Source organism: Podarcis erhardii, assembly GCF_964252035.2.
Source record: "Podarcis erhardii genome assembly, chromosome: 7".
Taxonomy (NCBI): Eukaryota; Metazoa; Chordata; class Lepidosauria; order Squamata; family Lacertidae; genus Podarcis; species Podarcis erhardii.
The window spans coordinates 89269320-89287855 of NC_138511.1; the positions used below are offsets into that span (position 1 = coordinate 89269320).

General features: G+C 46.5%; 1 protein-coding gene across 2 annotated transcripts; it reads left to right on the plus strand.

Moving 5' to 3' along the window:
* The first annotated feature begins 713 nt into the window (after nt 1-713).
* On the plus strand, nt 714-18271 carry LOC309346005 (uncharacterized protein). Of its 2 annotated transcripts, none has more exons than XM_081869625.1 (5): nt 714-1205; nt 8165-8423; nt 10609-10642; nt 14256-14376; nt 17574-18271. In XM_081869625.1, exons 1-5 carry the CDS (start codon nt 1148-1150, stop codon nt 17879-17881), a joined length of 780 nt encoding a protein of 259 aa, XP_081725751.1. In that variant the 5' UTR covers nt 714-1147; the 3' UTR covers nt 17882-18271. The 2 variants fall into 2 exon arrangements, with proteins under 2 accessions (XP_081725751.1, XP_081725752.1); XM_081869626.1 differs by lacking the exon at nt 714-1205 and adding an exon at nt 2366-2589.
* The last annotated feature ends 265 nt before the right edge of the window (nt 18272-18536 follow it).

Below are 18536 nucleotides of genomic sequence, written 5' to 3' on the forward strand. Positions count from 1 at the left end.
TGTTCCCCCCCCCATTTTTCCTTCCCCCCCCTCAAAAAACCCCCACCCCACCCCCGACTTCCCTCAGTTCCTGTCTTTGGTTTCTCTGAGACTGCTCTTTTCTGCATGTTACAAAGTTGTTTAGATCCTCAAACTATTTAGCTGATTATTATCAATAAAAAGTTTGTGAATGTTTATTCAAAACATGCCAAGGAGTCCAGTTCGCTTTGTTGCGTCTTCAGATACTTTGTAATAATAATAATAATAATAATAATAATAATAATAATAATAATAATAATAATAATAATAGTTACAGATAGGTAGCTGTGTTGGTCTGCCATAGTCAAAACAAAATAAAAAAATTCCTTCCAGTAGCACCTTAAAGACCAACTAAGTTAGTTCTAGGTATGAGCTTTCGTGTGCATGCACACTTCTTCAGATACCATAATAATAATACTGTAATCATCATCATCATCATACAAACTAATAGCAAACCAAAACGGCAACCAAGTTGGCAAAGCCAGTGTGTTGTAGTGGTTAAACTTTAAGCTTGGCACTGGGACCCGGGTAAGACCAGGGTTCAAACCCCACCAGTGGGTGTGCCCATGGGGGCCCATCACTGCCTCTTAGCCCATCCTACCTCACAGGGTTGTTGTGAGGATAAAACAGAGGCAGGGGCACCATGCGTGCCACTTTGAGCTCCTTGGAGGAAAGCAGGTGGGAAATAAATAAATAGTAAAAAAGGAAAAAGTCACAAAACCGGTAGCAGGGAGTAGAAATGGCCCTGCCCAGTGCCTCAGTGAGGGTGAGGGTGCCTTGCGAAAGCGAGGAGCCACCACAGAAAAGGCTCCGTCTTCTCCCCCTTCACCCCACACACGTATTGAGGCAACATCCCTGGTCTCTCCCAGTCCAACACACGGAGGCAGAATCCAGCCAGTGGCCAGACTGGTTGAACTGGGAGGCAGCCCTCCATACCCACAGCCTGCCTTCCGTGGATAGGTGAAGAGGCTGCTCCCAGCTGGGCTCTGATTGGCTGAGAGGGATGCTGCTTCAGGGATGCTCGGGGATTAGACGATCAGAGCATCATCGGCTTGTTTTCAAAGCCTCTGCCTGCCTGTGCCAGCCCCCTCCTTGCCACGCTGCCCTCTGATGGGTGGCTCCCGGCGGGATGAGCAGCGCCGCAGGGATTCCCACGGGGATCCATCAGGGATACCTCCGCAAATATGGTGAGTTGTCCCAACTACCTCTCCCCCCCCCCACCCTGGCACTTTGTTCCATCAGGTCAGAAATGCACCATCCTGCCCCTGGCATCTTGTTGGGGGGGCGGGGTGGGAACAAGAATCCATGTTGTTGTTTTTGCTGTTGCCTAGGTCTCCTGATTTTCCCGCACCCCCTCTTTTGAAAAAAGCTTTTTAAAGAAATAAACCACTTTTGCATGCAGGGCTGCTAAGCATTTTGCAAAAGACCTCGGGGTGGCTTGTATCCCTCTCCCCATTTCATCCGCACGACAGCCCTGTGAGGGAGGTTAGGCTGAGGGTGAGGGGCTGGCCCCAACCACTAGGTCATAGCTGTCAACGTTTCCCGTTTTTTATTCCCTTATTCCGAATAGGATTCCTCGGAAGAAAAGGGTAAAAGTTGACAGCTAGGCACTAGGCACTAGGCACCCACAGCCACTTCCCAGCTTAATTGGCTCAAAAACCTGTATTTATGTATAAACGTGTATGTGTGGGTATGCAAATTGGTGGAACTTTTGAGTTGCTAGCAAAGTCCCTGTCTAGATTAAGGGATGTTGTTGTTGTTGTTTAGTCGTTTAGTCGTGTCTGCCTCTTTGTGACCCCCTGGACCAGAGCACGCCAGGCACTCCTGTCTTCCAGTGCCTCCCGCAGTTTGGTCAAACTCATGCTGGTAGCTTCGAGAACACTGTCCCACCATCTCGTCCTCTGTCCTCCCCTTCTCCTTGCGCCCTCCATCTTTCCCAACTTCAGGGTCTTTTCCAGGGAGTCTTCTCTTCTCATGAGGTGGCCAAAGTCTTGGAGCCTCAGCTTCAGGATCTGTCCTTCCAGTGAGCACTCAGGACTGATTTCCTTCAGAATGGAGAGGTTGGATCTTCTTGCCGTCCATGGGACTCTCAAGAGTCTCCTGCAGCACCAGAATTCAAAAGCATCCATTCTTCGGCAATCAGCCTTCTTTATGGTCCAGCTCTCACTTCCATACATCACTACTGGGAAAACCAGAGCTTGAACTATACGGACCTTTGTTGGCAAGGTGATGTCTCTGCTTTTTAAGATGCTGTCTAGATTAAGGAATATGGAAAGGCAAATGCTACTGCAAGCCCGGAGAAATCGCTGCGACAAAAGTTATGGGGGGTGGGACTCAAAAGTATCTGGAAGTAGCACCCTCTCTGCCCCAGAAGATGCCTGCTTCATTCCCTAATCCCAGCTCCGTAGGATCTCAGGGTTGCGCAAAACAGCACTCTGCACATGTTCAAAGGGCCCATGCATCTTTCCTAGCAGTTCATCGTGTCTTTCCCATGACAACGGGTTAATGACTTCTCAACCAGAAGCCAGGAGCTCAGGCTGTGTAAAAATCACCAGCTTAAAATGTGTAAAGGTCGTTCTTTTTCTCAATTCTAATCAAAGCTGGGGGTGTTTTTTGGAGGGTGGGGCACGTCTAAATGCAGTTTTGCAAGAAAGAAGAGGCTAGATATGTGATTGTTCCCAAGTAGCTGGTCGTTCTGACGCTTGCTCTGTACTGCTGTTAATGGGTTTTGTTCCGTATATTGTCCCGGCCGTGATATTTCATGAGAGGGAGGTATACAGATATTTCTGCAAATAGATAAATATACAAAAGCAAGCAAAGGAACAATGAGGCTATGCGATTCAGCCCTGGAGGAGACTTGTGCTCAGGCTCAGCCCTGGAAGTAGGTTTGTTGATTTAGCATTTGGGGAATATTCAGAATTAGAACTGAGATTAAGAAGAAGAGATCCCCTTCCCTTTGAATCTGCCGTTTGAGATTCCCAGACTCCAGAGATTCCTGAAGTCCTGGCTAAGTGTAAACAAGTCAGTGTTGTGCCAGTTGCTATGCAGACAGAAATTCAACATGTGGTGGTTGCCTTCAGCCTGGGGGGGGGGGAAGCAGAATGGTTATAGTGATGAGCTGTGCCTGTTGAATTTCTGTCAGCCACACTTTGTGGGTTATTTCATATTTATTTTTAAATGTCTAAAAAAAATCCACAGCTAGGCAGCTTCTACCCAACAGGGGGCTAATTTTGCATTGTGCCAGGTACTAAATTTCTAGAAAGCAGTGAACGCTCCCTCTCATCCTCATTGAGAGCAATTTATACTCTGTACCTGCTCAGAGGCAGGCACGGCTCCTCTTTCATACATCCCAGGACTCATTCCTTTTTTTAAAAAAAAATAGATTTTTATTAAGATTTTAAAGGTTACAGATGAAAAAAAAAGAAAAGGAAACACTCAAGGAAGAAAAAGAAAGAACAATACATATATATATATATAAAGAAAAAAATCATCAAAAAACAGAAAAAAAGAAATAAAAAACAAGTCAAACCTTTAACTCACTTACTTACATTCACTTATTTCCTTGACTTCCTCACGCCTTTTTGTACTCTAATTCAATAAAATATTCCAGAAAATCCTTCCAACTTTGTTTTTATCCTAATAATTTATCTTAACATATTATAATGTTATCTTCTCTCTTACACCAATTCATTTTTACTTAATCCTTTATATCTTTTCTGCTAAAACCACATAATTTTCTTTTCCCAACATCTTTCTAACAATCCTTAATTTTACAATATTTTTGAAGATAAACTTTAACTTTTTTTCCAATCTTCTTCCACCAACTCGTCTCCTTGGTCCCGGATTCTGCCAGTCATCTCAGCCACATCCCAGGACTCATTCCTGCTGCTGGAGTGGAAGCAAGTGCCAGGATTGAGCCCCAGCACAAATAAATAAACCCCCACTGTGGGTCATGATTCCTTTATAATTCCACCAGTCTTGCATCTTCTTCCACCAGGCAAGGGATGCAACTAGCTGATTCTGCCCTTGTTGTGTGTCCCATTTCTCACAGGATTTTGGGGAGATGAACGCAAAGAGCTTTTCTCACCAGGCAGGGGGGAAAACCACAACTTTCTAGGTCAATCAGGATGCTTTTAAATTACATTTTTTAAAAATCTGCTCCTAGAGCTTTAATTAATTAATTGCATAGTTTAGTTGATTAAACCCAAAGCACCAGCTGTGCAAAAGGATCAGCTCACCCCAAACCCTGGTGACGAGGGTACCCCAGGCCCAAATTTAGCACAGTAATAACAATAATAATTTTCTTATTTGTACTCTGCCAGGTATGACTGAGTTGCCCCAGATCCTCTGGGCAGCTGGGTAATCTTCCTGGCCTGCAAAAGGAAATAACAAAGCTTTTTATCGTTATGTGATATCGTAATATTGCATTTTATTCCTTGTTCTGCGTGTGTGAGCGCCTTCCGGGGATGACGTGTCGCTGAATGGCCTGCACAGATAGAGTCAACAAATAAATAGCCCTTACTGGTTACAATTACAGGACACTGACAAACTGGAACGTGTCCAGAGGAGGGCAACCAGAATGGTCAAAGGCCTGGAAACGATGCCTTATGAGGAACAGCTAAGGGAGCTGGGCATGTTTAGCCTGGAGAAGAGGAGGTTAAGGGGTGATATGATAGCCATGTTCAAATATATAAAAGGATGTCACATAGAGGAGGGAGAAATGTTGTTTTCTGCTGCTCCAGAGAAGCGGACACGGAGCAATGGTTCCAAACTACAAGAAAGAAGATTCCACCTAAACATTAGGAAGAACTTCCTGACAGTAAGAGCTGTTCGACAGTGGAATTTGCTGCCAAGGAGTGTGGTGGAGTCTCCTTCTTTGGAGGTCTTTAAGCAGAGGCTTGACAACCATATGTCAGGAGTGCTCTGATGGGGTTTCCTGCTTGGCAGGGGGTTGGACTCGATGGCCCTTGGGGTCTCTTCCAACTCTAGGATTCTATGATTCTATTCTATGATTCTATGAATTTTAGGAGCTTTTAAAACTGGACTGCCAACCACTTCCTTTTTTCTTTTTTCTTTAGTCAGGCCCTGCTCCTCTACCTTCCAAAGCTGTAGGCATTAGCAGCAGACGACATCAGCCTCCAAGCTTCCCTTGAGGATTTCTCCTCCTAAAGGCAGAGGAGCCAGCTGGGGTGGCTTTGGGTTGATAAGTTGGCAGCCCTGTTTCACACACACAGAGACCCTCAACCAGTTCTGACTGTGAATTCGCCCCAATGCTTTTCTATCCGCAAGTTCCCCTCCTGCTTGCAAGATGAACCTTTTCCTCCACCTTCTGCAAGAGGGAAAAACGCTGCTTGAACCCTCTTGGTTTATCTGAGCTGCTCTGCTGCACACTGGCAACCGCAGACCCTCCCAGGTGCCCCTGTTTTCCAGGGACAATCCCAGATTTATTGACTTAAGAAAATGATGTACATACATGTACATCAAGAAAATACATTTACTTCTTGTTGTTGTTTAGTCGTTTAGTCGTGTCCGCCTCTTCGTGACCCCCTGGACCAGAGCACGCCAGGCACTCCTGTCTTCCACTGCCTCCCGCAGTTGGGTCAAACTCATGCTGGTAGCTTCAAGAACACTGTCCAACCATCTCGTCCTCTGTCATCCCCTTCTCCTTGTGCCCTCCATCTTTCCCAACATCAGGGTCTTTTCCAGGGAGTCTTCTCTTCTCATGAGGTGGCCAAAGTCTTGGAGCCTCAGCTTCAGGATCTGTCCTTCCAGTGAGCACTCAGGGCTGATTTCCTTCAGAATGGAGAGGTTTGATCTTCTTGTAGTCCATGGGACTCTCAAGAGTCTCCTCCAGCACCAGAATTCAAAAGCATCCATTCTTCGGCGATCAGCCTTCTTGATGGTCCAACTCTCATTACTGGAACAAAATTATACAGATAGCAAAACAAAGAAGTCTGAGTTAACATTGCCTTCTACCAATAAGAGATAGTGATAACTATTACAATAGTGAAAATACAAAAAAATTCATTTACTTCACCTTTTGAACTTCTATTCTGGTTACAATATATTACCATTCTATTAGAATCTATTATATCCTTTTATTATTTTATTTCCCAAATTCAACCTAACCCCCCCCCCTCCTCCCCACTGCTTGCCTTCACCTGTGTAAGATTTTCCCAACATAATATTTTATCTAGTTGCTTTAACAAAACAAAATAACTTATAAATTATATTTACTTCTTTTGTCCTTACATGCTTAACAATTGCCTATTAAGAGTTCTGCTTTAACACCACATTTCTTCATGTATTCCCCTATGCATTCCCAATCTGTATAAAATTTTTGATTGGAGCAGCCCCTGATTAATGCAGCCATTTTTGCCATCTTGGCAAACTCACAAATCTTAACTTGCCATTCTGTCAATTGTGGTACTTTTTCTGTTTTCCAATATTTTGCCATAAGTATTCTTGCAGCTGCCGTTATATACAAAAATATACCATATTTCTTTTGTCCTTAGGTATGTCTATGCAATTTTTAAATGACATCTGAAGGCAGCTTTGTATAGGGAGATTTTGTTTAATGCTTAATGTTTTATTATGTTTTTATATATGTTGCAAGCCACCCAGAGTGGCTTGGGCAACCTAGTCGGATGGGCAGGGTATATATAATAAAATTATTTGTAGTAGCAGTAGTAGTATGGAATAGAACATCCCTATTTTCATCGGATAAATGTTTCAGGGTATGAAACTGCCTCCCCCCGGCCTTTTGGGATTATTGCCGCTAGCATTTGATTGAATCCTAATCCCAAAGCGCCCACGAGAGAATTTAATCATTGTTTTAATCTGTTTGTTGCTGTGCATGATGTTTGTCCCGTCGTCGGCCTGCGACAGATTGATGGAAACGGAATCTCCTTAGTAGCAAATTACTCTCTGGGATAAACGAGCCATCCGTCCACTCAGTAATGAGAGAGCCTGATGAACAGCGGAGGAGAGGGCCAGAGAGGCATAATCCCCACTTCCGTCCAAAGGGGAGCAGAGGAAGTTGCTAGTCCCCAAGAGGCAAGGGTGTTCTGGGGGTTGGTTTGGTTGACCCTTGGGGGTCCCTTCCAATTCTACCATTCTATAAGACTGAGGTTGAATCCTGACAAGACAGAAGTACTGTTTTGTGGGGACAGGGGGCGGGCGGGTGTGGGGAATTCCCTGGTCCTGAATGGGGTAACTGTGCCCCTGAAGGACCATATGCGCAGACTGGGAGTCATTTTGGACTCACAGCTGCCCATGGAGGCACAGGTCAATTCTGTGTCCAGGGTAGCTGTCTTCCAGCTCCATCTGGTACGCAGGATGAGACCCTACCTGCCCACAGACTGTCTTGCCAGAGTGGTGCATGCTCTGGTTATCTCACACTTGGACTACTGCAATGCGCTCTACGTGGGGCTATCTTTGAAGGTGACCCGGAAACTACAACTAATCCAGAATGCGGCAGCTAGACTGGTGACTGGGGGTGGCCGCTGAGACCATATAACACTGGTCTTGAAAGACCTACGTTGGTTCCCAGTACGTTTCTGAGCACAATTCAAAGTGTTGGTGTTGACCTTTAAAGCCCTAAATGGCCTCGGTCCAGTATATCTGAAGGAGCGTCTCCACTCCCATCGTTCTGCCCGGACACTGAGGTCCAGCACCGAGGGTCTTCTGGCAGTTCCCTCACTGCAAGAAGCCAAGTTACAGGGAACCAGGCAGAGGGCCTTCTCGGTGGTGGCGCCCTCCCTGTGGAACGCCCTCCCATCAGATGTCAAAGAGAACAACAACTACCAGACTTTTAGAAGACGTCTGAAGGCAGCCCTGTTTAGGGAAGCTTTTAATGTTTGATGCATTACTGTATTTTAATATTTTGTTGGAAGCCGCCCAGAGTGGCTGCTGGGGAAGCCCAGCCAGATTGGGTGGGGTATAAATTATTATTATATGATATTATTATTATAACCAAATTGGGTTGCCAATGGAAAGGTCCCGGGGCTCATATCCGCCTGCAAGTCACACCTTCCACCTCTGAAGCTAGTCGGCTGAGATTCCTTGGCCTTGAACCAAGACAAATGCTCTCACGCTTCTGACTTCTAATTCCTTGCCAACCTTGACCTCATGTTGTCCTTTGCAGGAGGCTTCCTTTTCAAGCAGTGGAAGGAGAAGTTCCTCGTCGTCTCGCTGGACGGCAACCTGCTCATCTGCCCGGATGCCGACTCCCCGGCCGAGCTGGGCATCTCCCTGGGCACCAGCTGCGAGGCCATCCTGGAGGGGAGCGAGATCTGCGACCTGCCGCGCCTTCCTCTGGGGGCCCAGACGGACAGCTGCCTGGGGCTGAGTCTCCGCGACGGCAAGTTCCTTCTCTTCCTCGCCCCTGACGGCCAAGTGTGCAGGTGGGCCAGCCCTCCTTCTGTTTTGTTTTTTTTTAAGGAATATTTATTAAGGTTTTTTACAATAAAAATGAAAAAGGAAAATAACAAAAATACAAAATTAAAATAGTTAAAAACATACAGATTTTCCATTGCTAATTTTCCTTTAGCTTATTTCCCAGACCTCCTCATACCTCCCTTTTTTGTATTCCACTTCAAATTGTTGGTTCAGCAAATCCTTACCATTACGTTTTAACCTGTTTATAACCCTTTTTTCATATTATCTTAAAGCATTACAGCTGGAAACCACTTAATTTCTATCCAACATCATTCTAACATTGCTTAATTTTACAATATTTCTGTAAGTAGTCTTTAAATTTCTTCCAATCTTCTTCCACCGACTCTTCTCCCTGATCACGGATTCTGCCAGTCATTTCTGCCAATCCCATATAGTCCATCACCTTTGTCTGCCATTCTTCCAAAGTGGGTAGATCTTGTGTCTTCCAATACTTTGCAATAAGTATTCTTGCTGCTGTGGTAGCGTACATAAAAAAAGTTCTGTCCTTCTTTGACACCAATTGGCCGGCCATGCCCAGAAGAAAGGCCTCTGGTTTCTTCAGGAAGGTATATTTAAATACCTTTTTCATTTCGTTATAGATCATTTCCCAGAAAGCCTTGATCCTTGGGCACGTCCACCAAAGGTGAAAGAATGTACCTTCAGTTTCCTTACATTTCCAACATTTATTATCGGGCAAATGATAGATTTTTGCGAGCTTGACTGGGGTCATGTACCACCTGTATATCATTTTCATAATATTCTCTCTTAAGGCATTACATGCCCTAAATTTTATACCTGTGGTCCACAACTGTTCCCAGTCAGCAAACATAATGTTATGTCCAACATCTTGTGCCCATTTAATCATAGCAGATTTCACCGTTTCATCCTGAGTGTTCCATTTCAACAGCATTTCTTCTTCTGTAGTTTATGACGGGTGCTGGGAACTGTGGCTGCATGAGGGGTCTCCGCAAATTCATCCAATCCCCTTTCAAAGCCATCCAAGTCTGTGCTCGTCACTACAACTTGCAAAGGCTAGTTCCAACATTCCTAGCATTGTTGCACACCATGCAATTGCATAATAAGTGTTGTGTGTGACTTAGCTGTAGCATTCCCAAAGCAAGGAAGCATTGGACTCTGATTAATAAAATACCGTATTTTTCGCTCTATAAGACGCACCCGACCATAGGACGCACCTTGCGCTTTGGAGGCTTCAGGCAGCTACCTTGGAAGCCTGGAGAGCGAGAGGGGTTGGTGTGCACTGACCCCTCTTGCTCTCCAGCAGTGGCGTAGCGTGGGGGGTGCAGGGGGGGCTGGCCGCACCGGGCGCAACATCTGGGGGTTAGGGTTAGGGGGCGCAAATCCACGGGTTAGGGGGCGCAAATCCACGGGTTAGGGGGTGCAAATTACTTGCCTTGCCCCGGGTGCTGACAACCCACGCTACGCCACTGCTCTCCAGGCTTCAGTGAAGGCAACCCGAAGCCTCAGGAGCGCGGCGGGAGTTCTAGCTTGGATATACAGTGGTACCTCGGTTTAAGAACAGCCCTGTTTACGAATGATTTGGTTTACAAACTCCACAAAACTGGAAGCAGTGTTGAGAACTTTACCTCAGTCTAAGAACGGAATATGAATGGTGGAAGGGCACCGGCAGCGGGAGGCCTCATTAGGGAAAGCGCGGCTCGGTTTAAGAAGGGTTTCGGTTTAAGAATGGACTAAGTTCATAAACCAAGGTACCACTGTATGTCTGATTTGCTTGGCTTTGCCCCCGACCTTTCCCCATGAAAACCTGCACTTTCGCACGCAACCGGAGCAAATGTCAATTTGGGTTTTCCACGGATGGCCATTTGCCTTCTTTAAAGAGCAGATTACCGCAAGGAAAGTTCCAGAACAAAAAAAGGGGGGGGGGCTGCTTGGATACTGAGCTTCAAAGCGGATACTGCCTTGAAAGATCAAGTGTGGATAAGCCCTGAGTGGAAGGGTTTGAACCCTGGTCCCTCCCAGGTCCTGGTCCAACACTCTGAGCCTTAGGCCAAGGCAGTTACGGCACCATAAGATGCCAGATGGGTCAAAGGAGTGATGGTTGCAGGGGCAGAGTACGTGATGAGACACAACGGCATCCATAACACAAAATCCTGTTTTCCTTTTTTCCTGCAGAGGGTGGCTCAACATCTTGAGAAAAGTCAAAGAGGTAAGGATTTGAAATGGAAACTGTTGTAAAAACAAAAATTGCCCTTTTCCCTTATGGGGTATCCAAGAGCCCATATAGAGTCCTTACATAGGTTCCCTATTGGTAGGAGAAAATCACAGAGGCCAACCAGAGAATATTGAGAAGCAAAGCAGCTAGTAAGCCTGATCTTTATTGATCTGTTGTAACAGGGCCCTCCCTCACCACACGCAGGGCGGAGGAGGAACCCAGAACAATGGTGTGCAAGCCCTTATATAGACTTTTGAAATTGCCACCCTGTAGATCAAGACCACCCTCAGAAACATCATACATACATCACAGAAGGGGTGTAACCTAAGACCACCCCTCAGATACATCATACCTACATCACAGAAAAGGCAGGTCTAAAACAGAAATTTGAATGTTGTTTTTCTCCTGTCGTTTATCTTCTGTCTGGCAGGTTACTTAATTGGATTGCCTGGGGAGCCTGGCCAGTCTTTTGTAATGATAAATACTTAGTTCCTGGGCCAGGTCACAGGCTCACACCCTATTCATATCTTAAATGTGCCCTTAAGACAGGATTTGTGAGGAACGAGACAATGGGGAGGTTTCCCACTTTGACCTTGTGGAGAAAACATTTGCTCAGTTTAGGAGTCAAAATGGTTCCAGGTCGGTCTTCCTGTGCTGATCTATGTACGTGCTTGGTTGGTACGCTTATGAACATTACCATATATCTAAGAGCTCAAAATTCCTATCACAAAACTCTAGAGCACAGCTGGGGAGTCTCAGGCCTGGAGGTGGGACACGATACGGCCCTCTAGACCTCACCAGGCGGCCCTTGGGACGTTCCCCAAGCCACACCCCCTCGGCTTCCCAGCTCTCCGATTTTGTCCAGCTGGAATGCATTCTCCTGGACAAGGATTGGAATTGCGTCCATTGCCCAATTCCTCCTCCTCCCAGTTTTGGGTGCACCATTCGCATGCAGCCCCCATGAGGTTTCCCAGGAGGGTTGCGGCCCTCAGGTTCCCCAGCTCTGGGCTGGAGAAAGAGCAGGAGGCAGCTACCAGTTTACCCAGCAACGTCACGCTCTTTGCTGCAGGTTTGCTAACTGGATATTGGTTTCAAAGGGGGAAAACCTTACCAGCAAACCCCTTCCTTGTTCTGTGTGTGTTATGTACTGAAGTTCTCACCCTGGGCCAGCAGGGGGATACTGTAGATAGTTCAGGTCCACATATGCAAATAAGGGATTGAAAGTGACGTTCAGTGATTAGATAGTTACAGAAAATGTTACAGTTACTGTTGTGTTCCAGTGAAGCTCTATATGAGCAGGCTGGCTGAACCCTTCAGTTCAGTTCTGTTCTGGCCTGTGAATAAACAAGAGCTGCTTTGGAAGAATCGCTGTGTCGTCTGATATGTTCGCCCACAACTTAACACTGGCGACGAGGATGGGATCGATGGACAACAGAGCACAGCCAGATGTGGCCACCCTCTGAGCGGAGCTGAATCACTGAGCGAAATCACTGAACAGAACCAATTCAGAGCTGACTGTTCTGGCTAGAGCACGGTGTTCCATCCATCGCCCTCCACGCCGGCATCGGAATCATGGCTTCACTTGTGCCTCTACCACTGTTTGCGCCAGCCTCTGAATAATGGGACCTCGCTCGGTTCGACTGCTACCTCCAAGCCAACGAGCTGACAGAAGTATCAAAGGAGTGGAAGCGGGGCCTATTCCTCAGCCTCTGTGGGCCTGAGGTGTTTGAGACGGCCTGAGCATTGGTTGCGCCTGTAGCAGTCCAGGCAACACCGTGGGACACGATCCAAGAGAAGCTCTGCAACCACTACGCACCAAAGCCGTCCAAGATTGCTGCCCGCCATGCGTTCTACCACCGGAACCAGGCAGAGGGGGAGTCAATCAATAACTACACCACCGTCCTGCGACAGGCTGCAATGCACTGCGAGTTCCGAGACTTAGACGATGCCCTGATGGATCGAATCGTCTGCGGCGTCCGGGACATCCATCTGCAACCGTGCCTCCTCACCAAGCCAGACCTCACGCTGCAGATCCGCAAGGCCAGCAGCCCGTGTCTTGCTAGGAAGCCAGTTTCGTATCTTCTTAGCTGCAATTCCTGCATTGTGTGATTCCTGCTGATGCAGAAATCATGGGCAACAGCAGGCTTGTCGCTGTTTTAAAATCCTTCCCAGCTGCTGACAGAGATGGGTCATTGGCCTGATCCAGCACTCTTCTTATGGATTCAGGCAGAGGTGGGACAAACTGTAAGGGCATTGGGGGTGTAATTAATTGTTTAGGGGGGGTTGCTGGCGGTCAAGATTCAATTCTAGATTTGTTAATTTTGCAGTTTTGGACTGAAATATATTCGGAGTCGAGAGTGGATTTCATGCTCTTTATTCAGCTCATAGTGGTGAGGAGGAATGGAAGTTCCCCCAGAATGTCTGCTTTATATACATTATTTACACAATGGGCCCCATGTGATTGGCTAATTCCGGGATTCACCTGTAGGCCAATCAGGTTGCGGATTCACTTCCACCTGGAGCTGGATTGGGTGGCTCCTGTGGACCAATCAGACTGCTGCATTCTGGAGCCTATTGTTCTAGGACCAATCAGACTGCTGCATTCTGCATCCTATTGTTCTAGGACCAATCAGACTGTTGCCTTTTGGATCCTATTCAGCTCAGTGCATAACACCCCTCCCCTCTAAGTTCCAGTCCTGCCTGGTAGGTTGCATTCATAGTCCTCAAGGTACGCCGGCCGCCTACGTGTGTGTTGCAGCCTGGGGTGTTCCCTGGTCAGGGATTCGGGTTCTGGCTCATGTTCCGAGGATGCTGGCTGCAATTGGGCCGTTTGGTCTGGTGCAACCGGCTCGCTCATAACATGGACATATAAACATTTATTTTCAGATCTTATGGCTTATGTGGGGATCATTTAATTCTGATGTGCAAATCTTGATGTTTTTTTATTTATCACCTATGCTGACTTTAGTTGTGTTTTTTGTAATTACAGTCAAACCTCGGTTCTTGAATAGCTCTGTTTTTGAAGCTTTCGGCTCCCGAACACCCAAAAACCGAAATTAACTGCTCCGGTTTCCGAGCAGTCTTTGGAAACCGAATGTTTTGAGTTTCCCCATTGTATTGAGGCTTTCCTAGCTGGATTCCTGCATCTAGATCAGGGGTCAGCAAACTTTTTCAGCAGGGGGCCGGTCCACTGTCCCTTAGACCTTGGGGAGGGGGGGCAGACTATCTTTTGAAAAGAAAAAAAAATGAACGAATTCCTATGCCCCACAAATAACCCAGAGAGACATTTTAAATAAAAGGACACATTCTACTCATGTAAAAACATGCTAATTCCCGGACTGTCCACGGGCTGGATTGAGAAGGCGATTGGGCTGCATCCGGCCCCCGGGCCTTAGGTTGCCTACCCATGATCTAGATCAGTGTTTCCCAACCTTGGGCCTCCAGCTGTTTTTAGGACTACAACTCCCATCATCCCTAGCTAGCAAGACCAGTGGTCAGGGATGATGGGAATTGTAGTTCAAAAACAGCTGGAGGCCCAAGGTTGGGAAACACTGATCTAGATGACCCTCTGGGGTTCTTCCGACTGATTCTCGGCTTCTCTCTGCAGAGCTTCTCCCAGGGATCTCCCTCCAGCTGCAAGCTCCACATCAACTCACCGGTGAGAAAACGCTTCTGGAAAGGTGCTGGGGGCAGCGGGTCTCCCAGCCCCAGCACGGAGAGACGAGAAGGTAGCGGTTCCAGGGGTTGTGTGGGGCGCCAGTGGGCCACATATGGGCATCCCTGTCAGGAGCTCAGCCTACTCTCGAGTAGGACCCTGGTAGAGACACATGCCCGACTGGCGTGTTCTCTCCCTCCTAGTCAATCAAAAGCTTTCTTCAGCCTGAACATCACAGCGACCGATGCCAACCGACACCGGCACACTTCGGGATCCACAGAGTTTGTGCATCATGCGTGACAGACCACAGGAACTCAGCATTTTGGCTAATCTACTTTATTTACATATAAACACCCACGGAGCACTGCAACATGGCTCCCTCTCTAGCATCAGACAACAAAGAGGAAAAAAACAAAGGACAATAGTCCCACTTCACGGAACACAGGAACACAAATATCCTGTCTCCATCACTTCCCACTCTGTGGAATCAAAACATCCACTGTCATGTGATAGACAACAATCCCATGACTGCAATCACAGAGCAGGAATTCTAACATCCCCTCTTGGGTCAGGGCAAGGGAGGTGCCAATCAGATGGGATTAGCTGGAAGGGTGGCAACCACAATGAACACAGAGGAAGCCGGTTTGCTCTACATTCCCCAAACTGGTGCCTTCCAGATGTTTGGGACAACACGTCCCAGCCAGCCCAGCCGTATTTCCATTTCCTTGTGGAACCCGCTGCCGCAGGAAACAGTGATGGCTACCAAACCATGTGGCTTTAAAAGAGGATTAAGACAAATGAATGGAGGAGAGGACTATCAGTGGCTACTAGCCAGGATGGCTGTGCTCTGCCCTCTACAGTTGGAGGCAGCAGTGCTTCTGAATCCCAGTTTCTGGTGCTGTAAACAAAAATCTGCCCTTTTCCCCTTATGGATAGGGGAATAGGGTGCTCCCTTCACATGCAGGAAAGGAGGAGGACCCAAAACAAAGGTGTGCCTGCCCTTATATAGACATGTTAAATTCCCTGCCCTGGAGCTCGAGACCACCCCTCCATACATCATGCATACATCACAGAAGGGGTGTAACCCAAGACCACCCCCCTCAAACATCATACCTACATCACAGAAAAGGCGGTCTACAGCAGAAATCTGAGTGCGTTGTTTATCTCATCTGACAGGTTACCTTTTAATGCTCACTTGATTGGATACCCTGGGGAGCCTGGCCAGTCTTTTGTAATCATATAGACTTAGTTCCTGAGCCAGGTCACAGGCTCACACCCTATTCATACACAGACATACCCTTAAGACAGGATTTGTGAAGGAAAAGACAATGGGGAGGCTTTTCCATTTTCCTTTGACCTTGCAGAGAAAACATTTGGTCAGTTTGGGAATCAAAAATGGTTTCAGGTTGGTCTTCCTGTTCTGATCTATGTACGTGATTGGTTGGTACATTTATGAACATTTATTACATATCCAAGACTTTAAAATTCCTATCACACTGGAAACCACAGAAGGGAAGGGGGCTCTTTTGCTCGGATCCTGCTCGGGGGTTTAGGGAGGTTGTATAGTCTTCCGGGTGCTACTACAACAACCATCCACCACAACTGCCCAGCTGGGCTAACTCTCCTCCAATCCTCTTTCCTGGGTCTCACAGTCTCCTTGCAGATGCCAAGACCCAGGTCTGGGGCAAGTAATCTTTGGTGAGATGCCATGATTAAATGGGCACAAGATGTTGGACATAACATTATGATGACTGACTGGGAACAGTTATGGACCACAGGTATGAAGTTCATGGCATGTAATGCCTTAAGAGAGAATATAATGAAAATGATTTACAGGTGGTACATGACACCAGTCAAGCTTGCAAAAATTTATCACCTGCCCGATAATAAATGTTGGAAATGTAAAGAGATTGAAGGTACATTCTTTCACCTTTGGTGGACATGCCCAAGGATTAAGACTTTCTGGGAGATGATCTATAATGAAATGAAAAAGGTATTTAAATATACCTTTCAGAAGACACCAGAGGCCTTTCTCCTGGGCATGGTCGGCCAATTGATGTCAAAGAAGGATAGAACTTTCTTTATGTACGCCACAACAGCAGCAAGAATACTTTTTGCAAAGTACTGGAAGACACAAGATCTACCCACCCGGGAAGAATGGCAGATGAAGGTGATGGACTATATGGAACTGGCGGAAATGACTGGCAGAATCCGAGACCAGGGAGAAGAGTTGGTGGAAGAAGATTGGAAGAAATTTAAAGTTTATCTACAGAAACATTGTAAAATTAAGGAATGTTAGAAGGATGTTGGAATGAAGTAATGTGGTTTTAGCAGAAATGATATAAAGGATTAAGTAAAAATGGATTGTTAATTGGTGAAAGAAGAGAATGTAAAATTACAGTATATTAAGATAAATTATTAGGATAAAAACAAAGCTGGAAAGGATTTGCTGAAATATCTAACTGAACTAGAATACAAAAAAGGGAGGTGTGAGGAGGTCAAGGAAACAAGCAAAGGAAAGAAAGTTATGTAAAGGTTTGATTTGGTTTTTTGTTTTTGTTTTTTCTTTTTTTCTTTTTTGTTTAAATGGAAATTTTTCTATTTTTCTATTTTTCTATTTTTCTATTTTTCTATTTCTTTCTTTGTAACCTTTAAAATCTTAATAAAAATCTAGTAATCTTTGGTGAGAGAACCTCTCCAGAGATTTAACAATCACAAAATAGGCAGCATAGGAAAGCATGGAAGTTTGGCTGTAAAACCTTTAAAAATATGTGTTTTCTATTGAACCCCGAAGTATTCCCTAGCACATGAATAGACCACACATCTGGTCAGCTATGAAACAGTTTACTTACCAAACTCTTCAAAGGTCAGATTCATGTGATTTTCCGTACAGCAGTCGTCAAAAGTTGCACAGGCAGTAAAACTTTGCTTGGTAACAAGACGATAAAAGTTCCTAAACTATCAGGATGGGAGGAAAAGGCTGGAGTTTCAGACTCCATCCTTGTCTGGAACGAAAGAGGCTGGTAAAAGCCATGCAGCTGGAGGGAGCAGGTCAGAGCTCTTCACATGCCAAATCCACATGTAGGCTGAGTACAACAAAAGGCTTCATTGCCCATTTCCTCCCAAGGAGAAGGGAAGTGACATAGGCAAAGCCTGGCAGGACAGCTTACTCTATGGCATTAACCCCTTCATGTACTAATTAGCATGATGGCTATATAAGGTTGGTTACCCCCTCTTACCCCCCCCCTTGCCTTTTGCTTCTCTCTCCAGTTGCCAGGTCCAGCCTATGCCACGAAACCTGCTCCCCACACTGCCTCCGCCACGGCCCCAAGCCCCCCAACACAGGGGTGAAGGCCGCCTGCCTCCTGGTGGGGGGCGCCGCCGCTGGTCCCAGCATGGGTCACATGGTCAGCTCATCCACAGCTGGACCCCCTGCGGACCCCCACCCGCCGGACTTCAAGGAGCTGGGCTACCACCCGTCGGCCTGTGATTCCGAACCGCAGTACGAAGCCCCCCTGGATTACGACGGGATGGAGCAGGACTTAGACATGGTGGACTTTGGGGGGTTTGCCTTCTAGGCTCTGGGAGCCCCAAAGGGAGAGGTCTAAAGGGCTAAATTGCGGGCCTTCTAATCTGGAGCTGGCAAAAGGGGGTGCTCTGCTCCCTCCCTCTCCCCCAGGACTCGCTCGTCTGGCACCCCCTCGCAGACATTTCCTGCACATGCCCTTTGTTTGGAAAGGGTTGGGGTTCCTGCTTCAGAGATTTACCTCCTTTTTCCTTTCCCCCCTCCCCATTTTTTTAAAAAAATATTTTTAAAATATTTAAATATTTTTAAAACCAAGGCAACGAAATACAGAAGAGAGTAAGAGAGTAATGGGATCTTCCGCAAAGAGAGTGGGGAAATCATGAAGAAGGGTTCAACTGAGCACAAAGGACTTTCTCGGGGGGGGGGGGCAGCCTAGAGCAAAAGGACTGAAAATAAGCACAAACCACAAGGTTTGACCATGAATTCTTATGGAATTAACCATGCCCATTTGCATTCGGCCGGGGTTTCTTGTCCATGCCTTTTGCTGTTGACGTGAGCAATAAATCCATACCAAACTAGAAGAAACCTACTTTATTTTTCGTTTTTTTCCCTCTGTCCTCTGGTGTGTTAACTTTTCTAGCAGGGGTGTCTCCCATCCTTTAGAGCACAAAGCAGCCACGTCCACCTGCTTCAGATGTTTCCGGAAA

Coding starts and splice junctions, on each gene's coding strand:
- LOC309346005 (XM_081869625.1), top strand. CDS start 1,148: ATGAGCAGCGCCGCAGGGATTCCCACGGGGATCCATCAGGGATACCTC. Junction 1,206..8,164: donor GGGATACCTCCGCAAATATG/GTGAGTTGTCCC, acceptor TGTCCTTTGCAG/GAGGCTTCCTTTTCAAGCAG. Junction 8,424..10,608: donor CCTGACGGCCAAGTGTGCAG/GTGGGCCAGCCC, acceptor TTTTTCCTGCAG/AGGGTGGCTCAACATCTTGA.